This window comes from Spodoptera frugiperda, chromosome 8, assembly GCF_023101765.2.
Source record: "Spodoptera frugiperda isolate SF20-4 chromosome 8, AGI-APGP_CSIRO_Sfru_2.0, whole genome shotgun sequence".
Classification (NCBI taxonomy): Eukaryota; Metazoa; Arthropoda; class Insecta; order Lepidoptera; family Noctuidae; genus Spodoptera; species Spodoptera frugiperda.
In genome coordinates this window covers 7,082,618-7,109,711 of record NC_064219.1, presented here as the reverse complement: position 1 = coordinate 7,109,711, position 27,094 = coordinate 7,082,618, and the positions used below count along the sequence as shown (strand labels likewise).

Sequence of the window (27,094 nt, the reverse complement as noted above, 5' to 3'; positions counted from 1 at the left end):
GTGATAATTATGGTCTCATATTAAGTCACTGTTAAGAACTATATTTAGAACTAGCTTAAGCCTCTGACTTGGTTTGCGCATATACAATGAAGCGTACAGACTGCTTTCCGCGTCCTTCAAAAAAATTGGAAAATTGTTCCCTACTCGCCCCAAAGCAACAATTTCGCAATAAGTCAATGTTTTAACGGATTTTCATAGCAAAACTCAATGAGCTATTACCTATTAATTTAGCAAAACATACAAAATTGTGACGTAACAGTATAAGTTTATTAAGATTTTTAATATACTACTTTATTATACTTTATACTACACACATTGCACCTACAATACCTACATAATACGAGTAGTTTGCAAATCACTATTTCTTTATAAACAGCTTTCAGCATTAATTTCTTGTAGGGAAACATATAAACATAATATAAATAAATATTTATAGATATTTTAATATACTTACCTAGAGAGGCCTCAGGGTCTGAAAGGTCGGAGAGTGATGGCACCTTCTGCATAGCTCGCGGCTCCTCGGGCTCCGGTGGCTCAGTCTTGATGCTGTCCGCAGCACCGCCACCCTCATCGCACTGGAAAGAAAAGAAAATTAATATGGCTACCTTGACGAACAGAAGGCAAATGATCTGGGGCCTTAGTCTGCTATTACAATTGTGTCAGAATGGTCGATCATTGCAATTGCAATTGCAGTGCAAGAGGGACGGAGCTATGTAGGTTGTATAGCTTCTTCCCTCTTGCACTGCTCAATGATCGACCATTCTGACACAATTGTAATAGTAGACTAAGGCCCTAGATGTATCGTTTGATAGAAAATCAGCGCCATCTATCGATAACCGCCGCATTTTCGGGATTTTCTTTTTTGAGTATGCTCTATTTATGTTTTAGTTGTAAGTAAATAAGTATTTTTTTTAAACCAGCCACTTCAATGTTAGTTATGAAAATAAATAAATAGATTATCTAATTTGTCGCAGTCGTTCCGTTTGTGCGGACAAACGTTCGGAGTGATTTTATTTATGTGTATGTCTAGGTATAAAAGATTATAATTATAAAGGACATTGATAACGTTGGGGGGCCACACTTGGTCACGTAGGTACTTCTTTTCCTTTATTTCAGATTTTTTCACTGGGCTTACTATTCAATTTCACATACAGTCCGAATAGACGGCGAGAACTTAGAAAATGTGATTGTGTTTGGGAACAACGAAGGCCAGAGATTGTATGGACGTTTCCCAACGAGATGAAGCGATCAGGTGAAAGACTCGTCCTCAAAATAAGAGACGCGTTGGACAGAAACCGCTGGAAGCAGATCATCTATTCAGATGCAATCCTGATGCTGACCACGATCCTCAGATTTGAATAAGTTTTTAATCTACTAATTAAAAGCTAATATCTACCAAAACAAATAAAAAAATATTTGCGCACATAATACTTGGACGGCTGCTCCAAATTAAATGATTCTTTTTTATATTTAATGACTGAATAAGCTTGTATGAATGAAAAATTTGAATAATTGACCGGGAAAATGAGTTTGTTAAGTATATGGAGGAAGCGTATGAAGTAAATGACGCTTTTATACAAAGAAGATGGCAAATAAGAAATATGATATTACTATGGATATATAATATGTAAAGGTAATTATAGTTATGTACTTATAATATTTATAAGTTTATGAACACACCTCCTAAGTTTAAATGCCGCACAAAATTTCGGAGTAGACTTTTTTAATTAAACTAAAATAACAATTTAATCTTAAAACCGAAAGTAAGAACTTGAGATTCGAAAGAATAATTTAAAATTAACATAAAAAAGGAAAAATTAAGAAAATAAGACAGTCAACGTAATATATATCCCCCTTTAACTAAAAAACAAACACGCACTTGTATAAAAAAAACCGAAATCAAAGTTTAAGGAACACTTAAATTGATATCTAAGTCCTAAGTTAAGTACCGCCAGTGTTACCCACAGCGGTGACCGGTACAGTGAGGTATAATCCAGTGTTCGGCAGCCGATCATATATATTTATCAAGCAGATAGTAAGATCTCAATGATTATCATTATCAACATAAATCCTTAAACATATTTTATTTAATGAATGATTTGTACCACAATATAGCAGATTATATTATCTGTGGCAGATAATTGGCTAATAATGCGATTATTCAGCACATAGACACACTTTAGTAAGTAACGCCGGTAATTACCGGCATTACCTACTACTATACCCCACTGGGTATTGGTAGAGTGAACAGTATCTTTTTTAAGGGGAGAAAATCATTCGATGACTGCTCCCGCCTTAGGCGAAGCGAGAGGGTTTGTCAGACTCTTACTGACTAAAACCACCCCGTTCCACTCCTGCTTTTACTAGGCAGGCAACCCGCTAGGTAGTCCACAAAGCCAACAGCATCTAGGATAGTGATTTTAGTCAGTAGGTAATGCATCTCCAGAGAAGTTGTAATAAGTGCGTTGTCGGCTTTTGGGGGTAGGAGAACGAGGCAAAATAACGTAATTTTGATGAATGAAAGACTAACTGCGATGATTTTAAATTGAAATCCAATATTTCTTGCAGTTGATGAATTAGGTCATAAAAGACAGTTCTATCTGAAACGTAGTATAAAAGAAAATTTTGATACTAAAGGTCTGAACTTTACCTTTAAAGGAAAACACGAGACGAAACCAAAGTGTTTGTAGCCAAAACGTTTGGTTTTAACTTTTAAGGTTTCGTACACAAGTAAATATCGTTACTTAATTTCAAAACATAGATGGCTATCTTGCTTTTTCAAAAAATATCGAAACTAGTCTTCGATAAAAATGCTTAGTAACTAAATGAGGATAATTGTTTTATCAATACAAATATCTTCATAGCCACACCTTCTGCTCCTGAATGGGGTACAAAGTGCAATACTATAAAAAGAAATTAATTCATACAAAATTAGATAATGAAATAAAAACTGCCAGTGAATCAACTAGTAATGATTAGCACGAGTTTCATGAATGACGGTTATCGATGACTAAAGGGCAACAATAAATCAGAACTACACATATACCGAATTACTAAGTAGGTATTTAAAAACCTGGCTGTGTCTATCAAAGAGAGGATATTATTTTATATATAAGGTTGTGGAGGGAATGATCGCATCGGCGCGGGAGCATTACTTGGCTGCGTATGCTACACACACCAACCACTTCCGTTCACTGTTCGGACATGCGTCGCTTAAAAAAATATTCACAACACAATGCTTCAAAAGATTCTTTGATCTATGTTCATTCTTCATTCTTATTCAAAAGAAAAAAATCTATGCGATAAGAAATAAACTCAGCGAACGAGTCAAGGTTTTGGAATCAATGTGTATTTTTAAATATCACTAGGTGAGTAACTAACACATTATAATGTACTAACTTTTGTTTGCTTCTGTATCTGAATCAAAATTTATTAACATAAGTTTAGGAGTCTATAAATGGTTCTATAACTGATTTAAAAAATGAAAGGAAAGATAATGCCCAAATACAAATAGTTAGATGATTTAAAGAATAATATGAAACAGAAAGGAGACTGTTATAGGATGAGTGGTGATGATTGAAGAAAATAACGTAAGGGACACATGTGTGTAGTAAGTTAGCCCCTAGTTGGTAAGTTACTACACCGACAACCGAATTCGAGCTGCAGACTAGACCGCTCTTAAGTTTGCTAACTCGTATAAAACAACACATTAATATCCCGTGAAAATCCAAGCTGGAATGTGACCCTACTATCCTTAAAAATAAGGTTACCATTGTTATTTCCACAGCAAACGACTTTGCCTAGGGGTGGTGACAATTATATCTCTGCCGTCACCATTCATATCAATAATCAGTATCGTATTATACTAATCAGATAAATGACGAAAAGCGTGTGTATGATAAGCACCACTGCGTGGCCCTCCGGGGAAGAACCAGCGTGACGTCTTTCTTACGTACTAAATATATTTTCGCGATTATTACACCATGATTTAATATGAATTAAATTAATTATCATATTATCGTTTATTTATTTACATACACACACATATCTAATTACAATCCATTTCTGAAAAATTATCGTGATTTAATTCAAAAATAACTATTGATTAGTAAATTAGGAATTTGAATAATTACCGTGGGTTTTTAGAGACTAAAATATTTATCAAATAATCTGATTTCCTAAGTATTTTTCATCCGTTTTCCTGTATATATTTAAATATATCCCAGAACTGTACGTTATCATGGGAGATAAGCAAACTTGTATGTTTATTTGTCCACATAATCTCATTGCTGTACAAATTAAAGATTTTTATCAGAATAATCTAATAATCTACTAATAAATCGATTGTCTCGGCTGTTTAGTTATACGCACGTCCGCTCAGCACAAAGTCAAGTTCACTTCTCGTATCGTGAAATAAAATTAATTAATTAATTTTAAAATGGCTCTTATAAATCGATAGAACACTAGTAGGTCTCAAATAGCAGTATAGTTGGCGACTGGAATGGACTATAATCCTACACCTGCGTGCCTTGTGAAGAACCAATAAAAATGTAAGTATTATTTAAATACTTTATTTTTATTTATGTCACAAAAACCAACAGTTTGTACCTTACTTATTACGTTATCGGCTTACTCACGTGACTGTTTGACGAGAAACTCGACTAGTTTTCAGTAAGCCGAATAATTAATTTAGTATGTCTCATGAAATATATAATAAACCTTATTGACTCATTTTACTTCTATCTCAATACTACCAAGACCTGGTGATATATTCCTACCTTGAAAAAAGAAAATATTTGTATACTTTTTATTATATTTTGCGTATCCCTAGTTGACCCTTCTCAATTGAATATAGTGGGCTACATCTAATCACAAAGTATATCAATATGGTCCAATAAAAATGTCAAAATCGAATCAACGGGACCCCTCGGGCCAATCAACTTGGGCCCGTTATGATGGGACTCTATTAGACCCTACTGTCATACGTAATGCCGTACATACATAGTTGCAATCGTGTTTTATTAGGTAGAAACCTTGGTACTCTATGGATACTTATGTATGTTGTAAAAATATTCCATAATATTTTGTATGTGACTGTTTAGCGTTTGATGGAGTCCAAGATAATACGTTAAATTTATGTAAGAATTAAAATAATATGGCTAGTATTAGCTTATATTTGAGACTCCATGGTACATTTTCTAGAATTGAGCAAAAATTAATAAATATAACGTGGTTTAATTGAGTATTACATACAAATTAAATGTTTAAACATAATAATTAAATATGTAAACTAAATAATAATAAAAAATAGAATTAAAATCAGTAAATATTTTATTTACGTAAATATATTTTATTACTGACTGTTCCAGAGTGCCCTATGTTATTGAAAAATATACCTATGTACAACAGTTTAACCGACTTCAAGTACATTTCTAAGAAAATATCAATCTCAAGAGTTTCTTTGTAATGTTTAATCAGCACTTACAAACAAAATAAAATTGATAACAAAATAATTATACTTTTCAACCCATAGACATATGTAGGTATCTTCTATTTTCAACTACGAATCTATGACGTCGCCCATAAACTTGTAGGAAATGCGCCATTTACATTTCGAACGGGAAGTCAAATATTCAAAAGACGTTCTAAATAACGTCATAATAATCAAATATAATTGAAAAAAGAACGAAACGCTTCAATTGGGTGGCATTAAATAAAATCTTGACATCTTAACTCAACGCATATGGCAGAATAATGAATTCCTTGTCCATTGAAGCGTGTGCGTTGATTAACCCGTAAACATCCACGGGGTATTTTAGTTCGGTTCAAAGTGTGGGGTCGGGTCACCCCTATTTTGTCTTGGCACGTGATTACCGATATTGGGGGGCGCGATCCCAATTCACTCGAACACCTCTTATTATCCGGCTGCCGAATAATGTACGTTCAACTTGGGCTTTTTTGTGAAGTATTAATTACTTTGTAAAGCGCTTGTAAACGATAATCGTTTATGTTGAATTTAGAATAAACTAAAAAAGATCTCCGGTAGATGTTTTTGGTCTGATTCAGGAGTAATGTCAAGTTTTTGATTTAAGTTTTCAGCGTATTTCTTTACGAACCAATAGACTACAGAAATTCAGTTCGTAAGTCCACACATAATCCCAAAGTTTTTGAAATAAATTGGCTCTACAGTTACCATTAAAATTAGTAAGATCATTTGCAGGAAAAGGGGACATTGTATGTTAAATCACTGAACCATTCGAAGGGGGACTGTATGGTTGGAAAGTTTTACAATGAATGGTGTCCCCGTGTACCGCATACCGGGGTCTAACTGACCACAATCCCTGTCAACAGGTGTAACGGTCGACGTAGCAGAAGACGGTTGAAACAATTTAAGTTTAGAACATCAATTTATGTTGGTAGCATTTTTTTTTTTTAAATATAAATTATTTTTTATAATGTCTAAAGGCGTTTTCCTACAAGGAGAATGGTCACGCAATCACAACTTTTTCTTGTCGGGAAACATCGAAATAGGTGATTTTATATTGTGTTTTCCTCTTTCGTAAGTTTTTTATGTATATATTAGTGGTGTAAAATAAATACTTTAAACTTAATTTACGACAAACTTACCATATTTTTGAACCCGTAATGTTTAAGACACGGGTACTTACATTTTTGAACCATCGTTTTCCACTGGTAAACTTAAAATGAATGCGGAACAAAAGCTAAAACAAGGATTACATAATTTTATCTAGTCTGATTCGGATTTTGACAATCTACGTCGTCGTTTCGGCTCATTAACAATGCCTTATCCTTGCTAATAACCAATAAGGCTTCGATTTACTTATCTTCAATATGTTTGATTGGACAAATCAGAATTTGAGGATTAGAATGAAGTATTTTGGGCGTTTTGATACAGACCAATCAAAACAGTTTAGTTAATTGATTAATTAATATGACTTTATAAAGGTCAAAAAATGATAAAAAATTTAATTGTAGCAGTTTATGCGTATCAGTCGTTAAATATGCGAACCACAAGAACTTTTTTGAATATTCAACCATTTTTATAAATATATAAGAAAAAAAAAACACCCATTTTAAAAATCGAACGGAAGAAAGTAAAAATAGGGGTGTAGCCAGATAACTTACGGTCGAGGTTAATTGTCAATTTGTTGCTCGTTTATCGTGGTAAGGACGTGTACCGTCAAGATCTTGTCTCCTTACATCAAGAGACTAACTTTTTAAACGTGTCCTGATTTATCTACGCTTGTTGATCCCCCCTTCTGATAAATTACCCTTCAAATGGCGTTAAAAAGTAAATTATTGGTAGATTAAATTGTGTTCCATTGTCAGTGAGAGTGAATTATGTCGTTTTTTGTTGTTTAAATTTAGAACGCGTTTGTGTTTAGAGTAGCAATGTTTTAACGGTTTTTTAAATGAACGTTTGTTAAGAAATATGGCGTTAAATGACTTGGGAGTTTGGTTTTTCTATTTAAATATTGATTTGTTGGTTTAGTTTTAGAGGTATTAGGCGAGATTGTGATGCGTGAGATCGTGATAACGATCTTCAAAATATTTAATTACTTGTAATTTTTTAATGACAAAATTCTATTTTACATATGAATTATTATACATATTTTGGCTTACTCACGTAATTATTTGACGGGGAACTCAACCTGTTTCAAGCCATACTAGAGGCTCATGTTCGTGTGATGCGGAATGCTGTTCATGAATATGAGCCTCTAGCATGACCTGAAACTAGTCTAGTATACTAGTATATCTGACAAAAATTACAATATAAACATAATACACATTTATAAACGAAACATTTAGTTATAGAAATAAATAATAATTACCCTTTTCCTAAAACCTCAACATTTTATTTAACCCAACTCCTTCATGAAACATTCAGTTCATACTTATCTTGGATTGAAGAAAACTGGTTTCGAACCGAGTCTGCCATGTATTCAAATTAGCAAGAGGCTAATGAAGGCTAATGGTAATGTAGTCGTTTCAAAAAAATGGCCGATTAAGTGTTTAAGTGTAAAAACGTGAACAGTTATAACGTAACTAGTTATTTACAAAACATTATGAACACATCGGGTTTTATCAACATTTCGCACGGTTTACGAACTCGGAAATTATGTGAATATGGGTCTTTTGTGAAGTGTGTTGATGTAGCATTACTTGAAGAGTAGAAATGATGATAGGGAATATTAATAAGGGTTGTGCCTATTAAAGATTTCGTCCTGAGGGCTTAGTATGAGTTTTCTTTACGTTTAACGAAGTCAAAACGTTTAGTAGGTACATAATACTCGAAGGTTAGAAATGTAGATAGGTAATGATAATAAGGGTTGTACTTATTTGAGAATTCTTCCTAAGGGTTTAGTATGAGTTTGCTATACGTTTAACGAGATCGAAACATTACCGAGTCAATCTCTAAAACGGGGCGAATTAACAAATCATTATTTTCAATGAGATACGTAAATACCATTAAATTTGTACCGTTTTGGAGATTGGTCCTACGGCGTTCGGCACTGTGATTGGTTGGTTCTTTAGAGCAAGCCAATCAGATTTTCGAAAAGTAAATTACTAAAATGTCTTGGGTGACTCTACAACTGAATCTGTACACACTCTTTGCACAAGATTATTTTCTTCCACATATGTATATAACGTCTCCCTTCAGGTATCAAAATTATGTACTTATCTATGAAAATATATTCCAAGAATAATCCGCTACAAATAAACCAACCAAAATAAAAATATCATAGGAAAAAATCACAACAAATTTGTTATATCCTGATAGGCGGATGTAAGGAGCGTCGTCTCTTTAATTAGTAGCCGGATATCACCGAGTACACTATAATGAGACGCGCTCGAATAGACAGAACCGGATCAACTCCAATTATGTTATAATTAATATGTGTATAGTTTGATATTGTTGCATTTTTGCAATAAAATCAGACATATTTTCTCTGAGCTTAATAAGGGATAGTGCGAATCGCTAAGAAAAATAAGGATAGTCTTTGGTGAGTCTAGGTAAATGTATGAAAATCAATTGATAAAAAAAAAAAACATTTGAAAGAAAGAACTTTTTAAGTTCAGGCCGAAAAGCAAATACAATAATGTCATATTCGAAATTCAAATTCTTCTGTCATTTGAAAGATAACTGGCTGCAGCCAACACGCATAAATCATGTCAGCGTTTATTCTTTATGGTCGCACCTACATGATGAAGGTGTGAACGTCATATCGCTTGAGCCCTTTATCTTAACCCCTGTTTAAAATAAGCCTCGTGTAATATCTCCAAATTGTCCGCCTCTTTACAAAACATATAAAAAGAATTTGTAAAATATTACTGGAGCATGAAAAATTTATGAATAATCATTGCAATTTTTTTACATGATAAAGAAGCTACTAGACTTTTAGATTATTTTATCTGTTTATGTATGATAATGTAACCAAAATAGTGTTTATTAAATCCTCAGAGAGCAGATTAACCTTGCCGACCTAGCATAATTGCGTTTCCTATAATTATTCTCTACCAATTCGTTACCCGAACCCTCTCGAGCAATCATTAAAAATAATACAAATACCCTGTAACCCATTCGTAAAAAGTTCCAACAGTTTTTCGTCGTACTCAGCTAATGTCGAAACTCATTAGTGCAGCCTAGCGTCAGTGTCACGGACAAGTTAAAAATAAAAAAGTAAAAAAGCGCGGGAACTTTGAAATAAGAACTTGGAGTTTGTTTTCGATACTCCTTTATTCTGGCCGTTGATTGATTTTCACCGTACACACGAAATAAAAATAAAACTTTATTGTTATTTTTGTTTGTGGTAAAATGAAACATGTCGACGTATGAAAAGCTAATCGTCACTGTTACTACATTAAATATTATATAAAGATTGTGTACGTCTAGGTTTTTCCTGCAGTCTAGTTTTTGTTATTTATTATAAACAGACTGCTGTTCATGCACCTGAGAATAAACGAATATTACGCTTTGAACGATGTTAAATATTGATGTTTTGCTCATTTCCTCAATAAATTCGCAGTAATTATCATCCACAGTAAATGTTTATTTGTGTATCCTTGGTATTCGTAGCTGGCAAAGTGAAGGCGTCCAGTTATCGTCACAAGTGCTGAGAATTTTATAATCAAAAGCTTCAATAAGACTTTATCTTGGCAATTGAACGAAGCATCATACTCATCAGTAAGTAATATTGGTTATCGAGGTAAAATAAATTATAATGTTTAAGAATTCATCATTGTAATCATCAGCCAGTCTATCTGGTTAGATCTGACCTCTTCAATGAAGCTACCCCTTGGAACGGGCACCTAACTTCACCGACGGACAGACTGACTGACAGACTATTATTTATTTCTTTATTTGTTAATATTTCAAAAGTACCTATTTATGGTTTAATTTGAATAAATGATTTGACTTTAATGTTGCCATCATGTTCAGATAACTCTACTCTACCTAGCCGAAGAGTTCCCTACGCTATATTAGAAAAAATTGCTAATATCAAATGTGTAGTGAAAGTGAATGCAGGAACAATATCCTATTAAAAATAAATGACAGGGCAAGTTGATCAGGGAGTTTACGGTCTAGTGGGCCGGAGTGACGCATCCGGGGATATGAAGGCGACACCGTACTGCACCCTCGCGGATGTGACAGGTAAGTAGCCAGTACTTAGTACGATGTGCTATACGCTTAAAGTTATTGAAACGAGATCGCGTTCGGCGCTTGATTGGCGGGTTCAAATAAATCAACCAATCAGCTGAACACGCTCTCGTTTCGATCTCGTTAAACGTAAAGCAAACTCACACTAAGTACAGGACTATGCGATGTCATTAGCTAAGAAATTAACCTAATAAGTAATTAAGATGAGTTAGTTGATTGTTTATAGTGCGTGAATAGGGAATGTTTTTTGATGCTTTGGGGTACTTAGATTCATCTAACAGATTAAGAATTTGAACACTGGTTAGTAAGATTAAAGTTGATTGCTTAAACTATACTTTAGCTATAACTGAATGATCTGGAGCTGCGGACTACCTAGCGGGTTTGAAAAGCAGGAGTAGGAACGGTGGTTTTTAGTCAGTAAGAGTCTGACACTCCCTCTCGCCTCACCCAAAGCGGGAGAAGTCATCGGATGCTTTTCCCCTTTAAAAAAAGCTACTACTGAAATTGTAAGTAGGAACTCTATACGAATACGAATTGTACTATTATGTATAATTACATTTTGTCATAACAAAATCGATTTCACAAAACGCAAACCCGAAACTGCACAAAACGCACTTAAACACGTAAACGTACCTAAATACTATTTTCCATACAACTTTCTTAATGATACACATTACATCCCCAAGGCCTAGTATACCGGTTTACACGCCCAACTAATTACAAAAACGCTACTGTTTTAGTTTGAAACTAAAACCTGTCCATTCAGTTCAGACTACTGTTGATTATAGTGCTGATCGAGAACTCGAATGGAAACCTGTATGGATACACGTTCATTACTATTTACAAGAAAAGGAAGACAAGTGTACATTGTAAGTAACAAGCTTGAGTGATAGACTTGTGAAGCGTCTACTAAGAAAGTATTTTTAATAATTAAAATTAAAATTTTACTGACTTACTCAAACACATTTCATAATTATTTAAAGTTAATAATTAGTTATAGTCAACCGCCATGTCGGTCACTGGTGACCGACGCTTAGCGGAAATTTGCCTTCAGTAGTGTTTTTTCGGCAGTTAATGTTTTAATCACGGTTTTGTATCGAAAACAATTACTAAGGACTGGGCTAAGTAACGTGCAGTAAAAGTCACAAAAGTTATATAGCTGGAATGCAAATGGACTCACATTTCAGAAATTGTAAGTTGAGGTACGTAGTTAGGCACCTATAACTTCCCATTCGTTAATTAATCAGGTATACTGAAACGGTATCCACTAAACACTGTTAAGTGTGTGCGTATGTAAACGTATAAAAAAACAATAAATACAGTTGTAAGCTTATTTATCTTGCACATATTTTATTTACTATTTCCTTAATAAACCACTTTGATAGTCAAATGTACGAATTTTATTTTAAGATTGAACAATGTCGATGACCGTATACTTAAGTTTTGGTTGTTAAAAATGTCTAAAGTCAGCCTAATGTAACGTCAAACGGAATGTTCTGGATAAAATTAATATTCTTGTACTGTTAATATTGATGAGTGAAATTCAAATTATAGCTAAATAAGCCTAATTTATGGGGTTATACGGTTCTTTGTTATTGGGTTTCGGTATATTTTAGTGTTTCGAAACGCAGTTTTAAAGCCCCATACAAAAAGCCCGCTGTCAAAAGTTTGACATTACTTTGACCACAGATTAAAAATGTTTGTGTTTTAAAAACCAATGTAAACTAGTTTGAAAATAAAGTTTTAAATGAAATATTAGTTACGCGTCGTTAGAGAAATTATCACTAGTTTTTCTGGCAATTCTAATTAAGTGAAACAGTATGACAACGAGTTTGTAAACATTTGTAACGACATCGCTTCGGTATATGGGCCAGTGCCAAGACTTGCCGCGGCCAGTTTTCTAAAGAAAACTAAACACTTAGCATAAACGATACTGCTTTTTCAAGTACATTCGGATTTCCTCTCATTTCTTAATCAGTTAGGGATCATTGATAAATACTATTGCCTTTCTTACTTTCTATTCTTACTTTATTTAGTTGTGTGTTAATGTCCGGTGTTCCGACATGAGATAATGATTATGGTGCCAAGTTCGTTGAGTGAACGTGACTGTCTCTCGTCACTTCGCATCGATCAGAATTTTCACGTGCTTGCTTATTTTATTTTTAGAATTTTATTGTACAGTTTCTTGTATACTTCTTGACGTATCGACTGATTGGTTTAACTGAAGCAAAATATCTGGGTAAATGTCTAAACAATCGATTTCATACATTAACTTATTACTCATTTACCCCGCAGGTTAGTACGATGTGCTATTTGCCTATTTTTCATGTGGAAAGCCATGGAATTTAATATTATAAATATAATCATAATATCCACTGTTAGACTATACCTATGGGGCCCAGTAGGGCTGATGCCAAATCTAGAGCTGCGGACTACCTAGCGGGTTTACCGGGGCTTCGGCTCGAAAAGCAGGAGTAGGAACAGGGTGGTTTTTAGTCAGTAAGAGTCTGACACTCCCTCTCGCCTCTCCTAAGGAGGGAGAAACCATTAGATGATTTTCCCCTCTTAAAAAAGCTTCCTCTACTTACATTATAAAGGATTTAATATAGATAATCTTTAACCTTTCTGTCAGTTGACATTGAAGGTCTGTGAACTTTTGACATCTGATTTTTATAACAAGGCTGAAACTAAACGTACTTTAATCCGAAACATATGTTGTTATGAACGAAACGCATCAATTATTGTTTATAGGCATTTCGTTGTTTGATGTGAATTCTGTTAAGGCAAATTCAAAATTCATTCTAAGAACTTAACAAACATCAAAGAATATTTTGTTTAAATTGTATTAACTCTATTGGGTTTTTCAAAATTCTTAGTAATAACTGGGGTGTAGTCTGGAATGTTGCCTGATGTATGGCAATAGGCTCGTTTTCTATTACAAGATACTGACATAACCGATTAAAAATGAGTGTTATAGTTTAAGTGTGTATTTCTTTCTTCCCCTTTTTTGAATCATCCAATGGCTTTTCCCGTTTTGCCCCAGTAAGCCGCTAGGTCGACCGATAAGCTGATAGGTCCATTTATCTTTATCGCATCGGGAAAATACTGTACATGGTAAGTACATACATATCACATACAAAATTCTCACATACCTCTTTCTCTTCAAATGGTGGTGTTTTTAAATTGTCTTTTTAATTATTATATTATCGGCTTACTCACATAACTGTTTGACGAGGAACTCGATTAGTTTCAAGCCGTGCTAGAGGCTCATACACATTAGCAGCATTTTGCGACACACAATGCGGCGACTGTCGCGTTGCTACTGAAGACTTTTTTACTAAGGAATGTTACTTTATAAAATCCGGTTTTCGGCTTTTACAAAAGTAAGCAGGAGGTCCGGTTCAATTGATAAAGTATTGCCAACGATAACTAGATAATCAAATAAACAATTACTTATTTACCTACCCTGATTACCTAAACCTATTTATTATCTATAGGTTCTGGTTTTTTTAGCCAATCACTCATGTGATTATTGTACTTTACTGTATCTTTATTACATCACGCTCTTTGATCTTTACTTAAGATTCTAGATTGTAACCACCTGTGATTTGTAATCTAGAGACTTGACCCAAATAATGTTGATTACATTGCTAAGTACCTAAAGAACCGGAGCTGCGGACTACCAAGCTAGTTTACCGGGCTCCAGCTCGAAAAGCAGGAGTAGGAACGGGGTGGTTTTTAGTCAGTAAGAGTCTGACATTCCCTCTGGCCTCGCCGAAGGCGGGCGAAGTAATTGGATGACTTCCCCCTTCCAAAAAAGTACCTAAAGAAAATAAGTAGATATGCTTACTTTACTATTTATCAGGACATTGGACCCTGTACCCTGATGGGCGGAGGTGCATTTTTCTACAACTGCTTTTTACCAGTTGTGTATGAGCTTACATATAATAGGGGTAATCTATTAGGACACATTATGACATTACACATCAAACCAGTCCTATGTAAATATGTTCACCCAACTGTATGTGATGTAGGCGAGAGAGAAACTGACTGTTTCAGTAACCGAGTTCAGTAAGTCGGGGCCTTTTAAGTTGGACCTGTAGGAGATGCTACTCTGACTCCGTAGTTAACAGTGGCACTGCTTGTTTTACTATAATATTGTTTTATTGTACTCACCAGGTCAAGTCGCAGACTGAAGGAGACATGCTTGGTAGGGGGCGGCGCTGCGACGGGCGGCCCTTCGTAAAACGCGGCTTCTTCCAGACCGTAGTCCGACTCGCTCTCGGCCCATTCCAGCTTCATAGTGCTGGGACTGGAAAGTAAAATGTTACCTTTAATATAAAAAAATATTTATTGCTTTTGTCATTGTTTAATTTAAGTTTGTCCCACACTAGGATTTTGTCCTGTGTCGTGGTTGCGTTTACAAACATACAATTTCACATACACATGACACCCAGACCAGAAACAACAATTTGTGGATCACACAAAGGGTTGCTCAGTGCAACAAGCTTAACAAATGTGGAGGTATAAAAATCCCCTATTTTATAGAGGAGATCCGTAGCCCAGCAATAGACTCTGATGCTGATGACGAGTAATACAATACCTAATAAAAAGTGTAAATATTACAAAATGGACGGCCTCAAGTCCAATATTCCATATTTTTCAAAAGCTATTCAGTTGAATGACAATATTAGGATATCATGAAGCAATTATCATCTGATTACAAAACAAAAAAAAATATCTAACTGCCACACTCAAAGACATTAAATGATTACCTAAACTATTCCTTAGTAACAATTCTGTATAAAAAAACAATCGCTAAGAACTGTGTAAAGTAACCATTAAATGACTCTGAGTACGGCGGTAAGTATAGTTTGAAGGGTTCAAGAACTGTTTATAATATGTGGAAGATGAGTCTAAGTATGACAGACTGTCTGACTGTCACGTAGCCCTCAATAACGTTATCTTACTTCGTTCGACAACGCATACATTACACATTAAATTACCCGAATTACATGTAATCTTACCGTTACACTGAATCATTAAACATTCGTAATACTAGAACAACTATCACTCCATAACAACAGCTAATTCAATTCTTCGTAAATGTATAAAAAATCTACATCTACAATACAATATCGGATCAAGTAATAAATCTACAAAAGCAATAAAACAAAATCAATCCAAAGATCGATGCAACAAAAACTAACGTTATTTGCCTACAAATGTTCGCGTCTCGCTACCGTTCCCCATAAACATTTATTTTTATGGCTCCCAGTTGATGCAAGACCCATCATGTCCATTATAAGGCTTCTATAACCACAAGCAACATTACTATCGCCAATATTCAAGTATTCAATATCTTTTATCCTGCTCACACGGTACTAAAGTAACAGAAATAGAGCATCCTTCAAATTAGTCGAAGCCTGTACGGTGACCAACCAGTTCCTCATATCGAGACTGGCTCTATCCGTCTTTTGTTTTTTGTGTAATCGAAGGGGTCCACGGGATCTTGTAGTTTTTATTGAGTCGTGTGGCTGGTTAGAGGGAATAACAACGGTTATCTATCAAACTGAATTGGTTAGGAATTGAGTTTTGTTTTAAAATGTAGACCGTATGTTGTGTTACATTAGGTTGCAATTAATTTGTGTAAAGAATAATTATCATTATCTGATTGTGATGTGTGGTAAATAACAATTATCTGAACTCAACAAGTTAGATATGAAGAAAGCATTTCATTGCATTTCACCATAATAGCACTTAAATCATTAAAAATGCTACAGATATTTAGATACATGCCCAAATAAAACTCTTTTATAACTAGAAACAAAAAAAAAAAACCGATTACTACCACTCCAAAAAAGCTCACACTATTTTTAGAACACCAACCAAGTTCTTTGAATCGCCAGAACATTTTATAATAGTAAATGTGTCGTCAGAAATCGGTCCGTCTGAAGCCGGTACGGCGCCGTTACGGCTAATATCCGCCGGATACGGCAGGATCTGACACCGTACGACATTATTGTCGTGTAATTGAACCGGCGTGTCGATTTGTTCATTTGAATGCGGGGGTATGAGGGGTGATGGATAGCCCTCGAGCTTGCAATGGGCCCTCAAGTCACCAAAATTACGTGGAGCTGATTGAAGAGGATGCACACTCAATTGTTTGATGTTCGGAAGTTAATTTATCAACTAGAATGGGGTGTAATGTTTTCTTGAAGGGGGTTCTAGTGACAGATCTGTGATTTACGTCGTTTTACTACAGTTCTTCGGGTGTTTATTACTTTAAATAGGGTTGGATTATCATTGATGTGATCTATAGTTGGATCACTAAGATTCATTTTCGAAATCGCCAAATATTGAGTCCAAAATAGTGCCTAGTATTAGGCTATACAGTTTTCCCTATACTTTTACTAGATTTTTATAAGTGAGTAGCTGTCAAAGTAAATCTGTTAGTATAAAACGTCTCCTTATCCATTCCAAAAAATAACGCTGTAAATAAGACTTAATTACACCTACATTTAAGTACAAATTCTATTATTAAACATGAAGTCATAAACTAAAACGTACCAATCAAGATTAACAGTTTTCCTCAAAAGGAAAATACTCGAGCACAACACAGCAAACGTTTAAAACAAACAAAACTTCAAAAACATACAATTCTGGGATCACTTTCTTCACAAATCACACAAAATATAGTCAATTTAGATCAGTTTTTAGCAAAAACTTGTATTAAAGTATTACGTTGCACTATGAATAACTCAAAAACGACTAACAAGCTCTGCGAATATCGTATGACCGGCCGAAATGACAATGTTCTGCTATCTAATCACGGCCAGATAAAATTATCAGTACGTAATAACACAAATAGCGCATAATATGTACTAGAGATAGGTACTCACTGTGGGTAGGCTCTTTGTAACTTCAACGAGTACGTTAATCACAATATATTTTACTTTCATCATTAGTATATTTTTGTGAAAGACATTAAAATCGTTGAGTAAACTTTGCGTAAGAAAGAAAGATAGAAAAATAAAATAGAACCGCATAATTTATAATTTCATCATAGATTTTTGGTACGTATAATGATATTCATTATCCATATATAAATACTGTAGATAAAATCAAAATTTAACAAAATTTCTGTCAGAAAATTCCAAAAGAAAACATTTCTTCTAAGCTTCTATCTTTTTACGTCTTCTTCGATAAAGATGGTCTCCGACCTATGAATGCCGTAATGTACACCTCTGCCTACCCTTTCGGAGATAAAAGCAGAGCCTCCAGGCAATGGAGGCGCAAAATTTGAAATTAGGTTCTGTCTGACTCTCGCTAATCGCATCGCGTGATCGATTGATCAGATTATAATATTCTACCTGGCCATTGAACAAAATCATTCCTACTACATTTTTTAAATTATACGACTGCCTTTTTTAGTTGGGAAATCATTCAACGTCTTCTCTCGCCTTGGATGACGCGCGGCGAGAGGAGAAGTGAGTGAGTGTCAGACCTCTTTCTGATTAAAAACCACCCAGTTTCTGCTTTGAGCCGGAGTCCTGGTAATCCATTATGCCCGTCCGCAGTAAACCTGATTTATACAACAGCTCTGGAATACACTTGGATAAGGCTTTTAAATTGCGAATAGTTTAGTATATTTACTGTTACCCATTTAAAAAAAGCAGTGTTCAAACATTTTGAAAGGAAACATTAAAATAACCTGCTTTCACTTAACATTCGTTAGTCCTGTCTTTTTGGTTATTTAGTACTTGTGGCGTTTTTGATTAAAATATCTCTTTCCTGTGTCTGTGTCCTTAACACTCGTTTCATTAAGTACTTATTTATTACCTACAACTTGGTATAATGACTTACCTACTTTGTACAATGAGAAAAAAAAAGATATATCAAGTCACAATAAACTGTCAATTTATTTTCAGTATTGACAATTTTATATCAGTAATGGTTATTGGAATTTATTATTCGGTCTATTAATGTTTTAAAAACAAAATGTCCAAAATATCGAAGACTGCTATAGATTGGGCGAAATTAGAAAAACTGGTGCCACCAGAAGAAAGGGTTAAGTTTTTAGCTTTCAAAGCTAAATCGGACGGATACTTTCGACGGTAATAAAACTATGCACGTATCTTTACTCTCCCAAAATAGTATCAAACGTATCAACATTTTAATCATGATAACGATAGACATAAAATAATCCAAGTGCACATCTTTTTACAAAGATATTGACTGACACTTCAGTTGATCGAAGCGGTGGTTAGCGCCAATGCTATTATTTCTATAAGGGTATTGCTGCTAACCAGCCCCTACTTGTCTTAATTCCAGCATGCAAGCATCACCTCCTGAGCCTCCTAAAATAGACTGGGACCATTATCATAAATTAGTTCCAGTACCAGGTCTGGTGGATAAGTTCAAGACGGAATACGCTTCATTCAGGGCCCCATATCCTGAGGATAAGTTCTCCGCTGAGGTGGACAAACAATGGAAGAAGTTGCAACCACAAATAACTAAGTACAATGATAAAATGAAAGAACACATTGCTGAGTACGATTAAAATTTTGAAGTCAACGTTATTATTTGAATTAATGAAAATTATCGTTGAAAACAAACTTTCTCATTTTACAGGGCACAGAAAGAAATTGCTGCAATTAACGCTCTTCCTAAATTTGAAGATATGACGATGGAAACGGTGTACGACATGTTTCCAGAGATAGCACTGGATCCCGTGAATAACCCAACATTTTGGCCCCACACCGACGATGAACAACTGGGCTATAAAGACCCAATGCAGAAAATAGAGATCCCCAAGAAATAAATGCCTTCCCTCAGCTACCTCGCGCAGAATACAAAACAACAACTATTAACGTCTTCGTGCCACTTCGGTGGTAAAAATACATTATTTTTTCAATAGAAAATTTGTATTCTTTGCCTCCATTTTGCTACGTCCATTGATATTCAGTATATTCGAAGAAATATTTAACAGATTAACATAAATACGGAATGTATAAAATGTTTTGAATGGTTTTCTTGGTAATATTGTTCACATGCGCGAATGCGTGGAGCAAAACGTTCCGGCGGGCCGGTGGACAAGCGTCGCCTCGCCTTAGGCCAACTGCAAACATCGCGTGACTTATTGTTTTTTGGTTAGGGTTACTGGACAGTCGATAATCTGGCCAATTATTGTCGCCATACAGAGCAGCACCTGGCAAGTTAGGGATGAACGTCCGCGTTTGTTTACATGCCAAGCTTTTATCAAAGTGAGACCTCGAGGAATTTCTCGTAATCTGAATGGTTAGTCGTTGCATCTTTCTTGCGGCGACAACCCTAGTGTGTCGCATTAAAGGGCTGCACTCCGTCTAAATATAGTGTCGTGTTCAGGGTCGCCGCGGATACACCGGCCAACAAGTTGTGCGAGGCAAATTATGATTGATGATAGGTTTAGATTTCACCCAGACTTGTTTCACTTTAATTAACATCGGTAGAATAATTTATCCGTAACAGTATGCGGAGAACGAGAGCTATTTTAGGGTTGTGGTTATTAATCTTTTTGTTGAACTTCCGAATCGGAATAAAGTTATGAGCAGATAAGTTTGATTTATAGTTTTGCTTTTACTGTGAGACATGATTTGTTATGCGTTTGAGTATTTTATAGACTCTTATAGATTTAAAAGTCAATAGTGGTGAATTACGCTTTCTTAAGCTCAACAAATGAACAACTACTAAAATCAGTACAAAAGCTGTGTTATTGAATGAAGCTCGCACATGTGTGGGTGCGCAAGCACAGTCGGTTGCATTTGACGCGCACTAACTGTTCCAGCCAGACGCCCGCGCCTCTTCCGAGAAAACTCGCTCTGTACGATTTCATTATAACCCGCGCTATAATAAGTTCGACGCCCAACTATATTGCGATTTGATAGCGAACCAATGGAATAAAATAGATTTTGAGTTATAGGTGGGTCGAACTTGGCCCGAAATGGTTCGTGTAATATAACCCACGGCCGGTGTGTCGGTTTTTTTGCTCGAACTTGGCGGACACACTGCCGTGTGTCTAGATTAGCACTCTTTTTCTGTATCCACAGCTTGCACATTATAAACATTGACAGCAATAATTCTTATATGAGTAAGGATATTTATCGTTGAATTATTCGGTCTGGACAAAAACAGGAAACATTTGGTTCATTCAAAGTTTTTCGATTGTTTGTACCAAAAACCTATTTAAGTACTGCGTAATAGTCTATAGTAAGTTTATATTACAGTAGTAGGTTTACTATCCTCTAGTCAACAGGATACGCTACCGGCTACCCCTTCAAACATCCTCTAAATGTTTTACAAAGTTGCTTACAGCGATCCACTCAATAATAGGAAACGAACTCTTCCATTGAATCAACAAACACCAAAGAGTTTCATACAATCGTTTAAAAAAGTCGTGTCCGTAGTTCTAAAATTAAAACTGTAACATCCCTTTCCGTTTCCTCAGCGTCTGAGGACCGCCAACGATAATCGCAGATCAATCGACACGGGTAGAACTTCGGATATCCGTAAACGAGATGGAAAACGAGGCATGCAAAGATCAGAGGAACAGATCAATAAAAATGTTAATTGGTATCGAGAAACGTCATTTATACGATTAGTGCACGATTCTACGACGTGCCACGAACTTCTAAAACATTGATGCGTCTTCTTGTAATGCAGAAATGTGTAAATCTAAATGTGCCTCATTGATCAAGTGCAGAGGCAAAGGGGTCTGATACGATTTTCCTTTCAAGCAAAAATATTTTCGATTTGTGAAAATTCTCATTACATTTTTATGGAATGGTAAAAAAGGAGGTGTTCTGTTTAAAACGTCCATCTTTACAAATACAAATTACTTACTTAATTTCTCTTTTATAGGCCATAAAAAGGCGTATCAAGATTTTACGTCATCTCCAAAACATCAATCACATAGCTGAGCATCTCAAGTAATGCAGAAATATGTAAATCTAAACAAAAGCTCGCTCGCAGATCCTTATCAAGTCAAATACATCATCACGTCGCCATCAAAGAACGTGGTTTGCTTGGAAACAGCTTCACAATGTAACACACAAGTTGAGACCTACATTCCTACGTACAACTAAAGATTTTACGCGATATCCGGCAAAGTAATGACAGTATTCAGAATCGGGACTTTGTTTTCTAAAATACTTTGGTTTAATACCTACGTATGTAAAGAGTCGCATGAACAATAGACGTTCAGATGAATAGTGGGTTAATTGTAAGAATTGTAATTGTATGTAGGTTTTCTTACGTGGCTTATCCCAAACTGTACCTGAATAAATACAAAACACATTACATCTATCCTAATGAATCAGTCTAAACTACGTTACGTTGGAAAAACCCGTAAGAAAATCCGGTCGATATTTTCGAGTCCAGACAGACAGATAGGCACGCAGCTTTAATGATTGTTCTTGAAGAAGTATTAGATTTTCTCTTTCTTAATTCGTGCACAATGAGTGTTGGCCATATGCCGCGTGGGTGGATGTGGAAAGGGTGAGGATCGGCCACCTGTTACTGGTTCGCTATATTTAGTAACTCCTCGTCCCCCTTCCCCCTCCAGCCATTCATAACTCGGTGACTAATGTGTGAAGCTGTATGTAGAATGCACTGCTTGATCTAACCACGCAACTTCGCATTACACTCCATTGTTTACCCGTTTACCCGAAGCTTTTAGGACACCGTCATAACAGGAACCACTGTCAATTTCGTGTTCCGTATATCCGGCGTTTAATTCGATCGTAAGTAGTTCACAATGTTTGGTGTATTACAGTAAGATTCTATTTGCGTAAAACTGGAACTCTCTATGTAACTGCATCATCAGTTCTTTTGTTTGTATTAAGATTAGTCAGAGCAGCACGTGTGGATGTACAGAAAATCACATAAAACTGCTCCAATTTGTTTTATTTCTTTAATGGATTTTCATCTTTATTGTTTTAGTGATAAAATCAAAAATTCATTAAAGTTATATGTAGCAGGTTGATCTGCCACCATTCCTGCAAAGTCTTGGAACATGTGATATATTTTGGAGCTGTGATTTCATTTCATTTGACTCTGACGTCTAATCATTATTATTTATGAGTCAAGTTTCATAAAATTATTTTCTATAGGTACTTTTGCAAGGAGATCTTAATTTCCATGCTGCATGATATGATCATAGTATGAGTGATTCGATTTCCGCGAATTTGCATCCTAGGGAAATCCAATGATCAAAATTTCGGGATCTGATGACGTTGGTGAAACAAGGTAATGGCGTCTTTAGATATTTGAAATTTATTTATATCCATGTGTTTTCAAATCGACAGCAGAGATAGCGGATAAAGAACCTGATGAAAGTTGCAGAAGGTCGATGCTGGATGCTCGCAGCCAGCATGTGGGAGCTATTGATGGAGGCCTATGTTCAGCGCTTGACGTCTGGTGATTGATAAATGACGATAATGATAATGACGAATTCGACTGTACTAGTTGTATCCCAAAAAAACATTAAAGTTCTAACGAAGAAAACTCAGTTTCAAACAATAAGAACAAATCCAAGTTTCACACATGAGCTACCGAGGCGCACCCATACAACCAAATTGAGAAAGAGCATTAAGTTATTATGTCAACATACTCCCAACATCGAACCTACCTCACATAACAAAAGTCTAATATATTTCTGTTCGTTATTGAACGTAGATTCAAATGAGAACCTTGGCCTACACGGTGCGATGTGACACCCACTTGTAATGCAACGCGAACGCACACAAAGAAAAGCCGCTGAATAAACATTTGAACGATAACTTAGCTCTTTGATACAGTGATATTTTAAAAGTAGGTGAGTACTTTAATAGAGAATAATTTGCTTATTAGTAAATCGCTATTGTTTATTATAAATCCTTACATTTTACAAAACATAGATAGGTCTGTGTGTTCGGTGTATACTCAAAAACTACTACACGCTTTCTAATGTGATTGTGCGACCAATAGCTAACTAAAATATAACTCACAACAAAAAAAATCTAATTATTAATTAGACCAACTATTCCAAGACTACATTTCAAAACACTAAACCTAAACCAAAAAGAGTCTATCGACCTAAAATTAACATGAGAGAAGCCGCGGTATTTATAAAATGTACAAGACAAGCTCTGTGCTCTTATGAAGTATAATTTAAAAGCATAGCAAGTGCTTTTCAGTTGGACTGTTAGATGATTCAAATAGCACAGATAAATAAATGCTTTTGATCCGTTTTGTTGCGCTTATTCCAAGTTAGATTTGAAAATAACTTCGTTTATGCGTTGGTTGGAAGAATGCGTTAAGTTTGAATAAATTGATGTAGTTAGCTATGGACGATTAGAGGTGAAGAGGTTTTTAATGTTTTAGAGAATTTTAAGTTGTTTTTATTATGTAGTTATAGTTTTAAGTGAATATTAACAGACTGACAGTTTATTATTCAGTAAGTACTTATATCGCTTTTCAAAGCGATACATAGCTGGATCTATTCATGCTAGCTTACTCTACAAATTGTAATGCACTCTATATTTCACAAATAAATACTTTGACTTGTTAGTTTTTCAGTTACTTGAAAATGTTTTACACCTTCTAATTTATTTTCGTTGCAACAGACTTAAACAAGACATTTTTTTATCAAAATGTATAAGGTCAAATACTTAAAATTAGCAATTAGATATTCAAATTGTTCTTTTATCAGTATTTATGAGTACTCAGTCGTAATTAAATTAGTCTGAAGTAAGATTAACAGTCGGTTATTTAGCAACTTTGTATTTTCTTTTCGTTCATTACAAATCTTCCATAAAATCATTTCGATGAGACTATATATATGATAAGAAATGTAACTAAATATTACTCTTAAACCATAAAAAAAAAAATCTAATTAATGGTATATTATCAAATTTAGTCGTTTTTAATGCTAAAGCCATATTTTAGGTGTTTCAAAAACCACTAAAATAAATGAACAACCAGCTTTACATTAGTGTTAGTCATTAATTTCCTTACGAAATGGTATAATTAGTTGTAACCAATGTCTTTCAATGTATCAGATCTTTAGATAAGTATTAAAACATGCATACATAATTAAATTGGGCGTTTGCAAATACATTATGTGATGTGATTAGATTACTAGTTACGCTATAACAATTGAAATTACGATTCCATTTAGGATTGTATTAATGTAATGAAATGACGCTAAAGGCAAAAGAATGCAAGTCATATCTTAATATATCTTCAGGACCCAATAACTTTTTGTTCAAGGAAAAAGATACGCGAAAATGTTCCAAGTCTACTGTTAACTTGTAACTATGAAAGAGAAACAACCTATTTAAATATGACTAACACTGTGTAATGTATTTCATGAAACTATTCATTATCTGAGCGTGAGTTGTATGCGTATTGTATGGAGCTAGATGAAGTTGGGTATCTACAGCGATATATTTAATAATATTTATATCAGAGAGTCGACGACCCCAACACATGGGCGTGTGTGCGCTTATTATTATAACTTACGTTACTTATCAGTTAATTATATGGTGCAATCAATTTTATGTGCGGTGGCTATCAAAACAAAGAGACTCTTAGCCTTGTACCAGTAGACTGCCCGCAGACGAGGCTCCATACCAGTCGAGACGTTAAAAAACATAATGAAACCATCATGCATGAACTCTTCACCCAAATACGTCGGTCCATAAACGACATGAAAATGAGTAATCAGGATTAGGCGCGTTTGTGTTGTTGATCGTTACTAATTAATTCATAATTAAAAATTCTGTGCGCCCGCGCAGACGGCCGCGTCAACCAATTACGTTGCCCACGCGCATCATGTGAATGTGGACACTATGGCCATGGACATTGGGTTCATTTATGACGTGATAAGGGTTGTGAATGAAGGGCAAGAGACAGTTGTTTTATTTTGTGCTATATTTAGTACACAGACTGAATTGTTACTGTGCCAGAGCCGTACCGAGCGATATGTAGCTTGGCATACTTGCACGTCATTTTATAAATATAAATAGATGCTTAATTATGTGTTAAATTAATGTATTGCATTAGCATAATTAGGTTTTTATTAAGCAACGTATGTACACGTAAATAGTAATATCGACGTTAGTCATCATCTTACGCCATCGTACTAGGAATGACAATCTTGATATTTGTGACATAAGCGTGTGTATTCCGTGTATAGACGTAGCCGATACGTTTGTATGTGTGCGTTCAAATAGTAAACGAATGTGCGCTGTTTGGCGAACTCAGCCGAACATCTGTTATTGTGAGTTTCTCAGCCACAAAAAACGTTTTCAAGATTTATTCCTTGCGTTTAGATTTGTGTCGGTTAAACGGATTTTTGAGTTCCACATCCGACTTGTGTTGCGTCGATTACGAAATGGAGATGCGTAAATATAATGTTGCTTCTTGTTTTTCCGCTAACGAAGCTCGCCTTTGTTGTGGCATTGTGTTCATTTCAATAAACAAACACACATAATGTTCTAATTAGGTAACTAGACGGACGTCAGCATTTTATTTTTCGTATTAACTAACAGAATTTATTCTAGACACACAGATATTATATGTAAAGGTATATGCGTCTAATTTTCATTTAATTCGATTTCTGGACAGATGGTCTAAGTTTATTTGGTTTTGTGATCCATTCCGGAATGATATAAGCTCACCATTATTAATGAGGAGTCAGGAGTTATTTATCACCGTACAATGGATACCAAACACTTGTATTACGCAATTACCTACCTACGTGTATTCACATAGGTACATAATATACTAAATCTATGAACAGTGTGTACGTATAGTTAGTATTTCTCTCAATTAAAATTCATCGAATTCTCAAAAGCATCAAAGTTTGCCAAAACATCTATTGCCATTATAAATAAGCGCATACAAAATTCATATTCGCTATTGAGAAAGTGAGATCCGTTCCAAATTATGTCAGCGGGCGATCGACGCGTCTACCTGCTTTGGGTTCGGTCCCGTTGCGTGCAAGGTGTACTGCACCCTACACGCACACACTTGCAGGGCTGGTGCACACAGACAGTGTGCCCCTGCGCAGATGTCGCCCCCGCGTCTCCCCGCCCCCGCCGACGCCCTGTAGTGCACCGAACCTCAGCTGCACTAGCTCGTCAGATGTTGATCGACAGATTTTTTGTTTACTGTGGGATCAGATGAGCGACCGAGCCCAAGGAATTATACAGGGGTAGCTTGAAGCTACATTCGCACATCTTTTGAGCTCCCATACTGGTTATACTAGTTTGTAGTTACTGGCAGATCCAAGTAACTAGATCAATGGGTCCACTCGCTTTATAAATGGGTCTTAAAATAGCCTTCTTTATTAAAAACTGAATAAAGATATTATGGTAATGAAAAGCCTTT

General features: G+C 35.3%; 2 protein-coding genes across 3 annotated transcripts in view; one reads left to right on the top strand and one right to left on the bottom strand.

The window, feature by feature from the left end:
- LOC118275831 (proline-, glutamic acid- and leucine-rich protein 1) overlaps positions 1-27,094 on the bottom strand; it is a 66,025-nt gene that overhangs the window by 31,852 nt on the left and 7,079 nt on the right. Inside the window, exons 1-3 of one of the 2 annotated variants that reach the window (XM_050695304.1) lie at positions 17,252-17,496; positions 14,858-14,993; positions 455-575 (exon numbers count right to left, since the gene is read on the bottom strand). In XM_050695304.1, the coding sequence (XP_050551261.1) occupies positions 455-575; positions 14,858-14,983 (247 nt within the window). In that variant the 5' untranslated portion in view covers positions 14,984-14,993; positions 17,252-17,496. Of the gene's footprint in view, positions 1-454; positions 576-14,857; positions 14,994-17,251; positions 17,497-27,094 lie in introns of those variants that run through there. The other variant, XM_050695303.1, reaches the window with a different exon arrangement.
- Positions 18,587-19,605, top strand: LOC118275832 (ATP synthase subunit d, mitochondrial). Its single transcript, XM_035593927.2, has 3 exons — positions 18,587-18,798; positions 19,016-19,234; positions 19,316-19,605. Exons 1-3 carry the CDS (start codon positions 18,683-18,685, stop codon positions 19,503-19,505), a joined length of 525 nt encoding a protein of 174 aa, XP_035449820.1. The 5' UTR covers positions 18,587-18,682; the 3' UTR covers positions 19,506-19,605.

What these genes read in the sequence shown, in the direction of transcription:
- LOC118275832 (XM_035593927.2), top strand. Translation starts at nt 18,683, where the DNA reads ATGTCCAAAATATCGAAGACTGCTATAGATTGGGCGAAATTAGAAAAA. An exon ending in TCGGACGGATACTTTCGACG is followed by an intron (nt 18,799 to 19,015) that starts GTAATAAAACTA and finishes TCTTAATTCCAG; the next exon opens with CATGCAAGCATCACCTCCTG. An exon ending in ATGAAAGAACACATTGCTGA is followed by an intron (nt 19,235 to 19,315) that starts GTACGATTAAAA and finishes CTCATTTTACAG; the next exon opens with GGCACAGAAAGAAATTGCTG.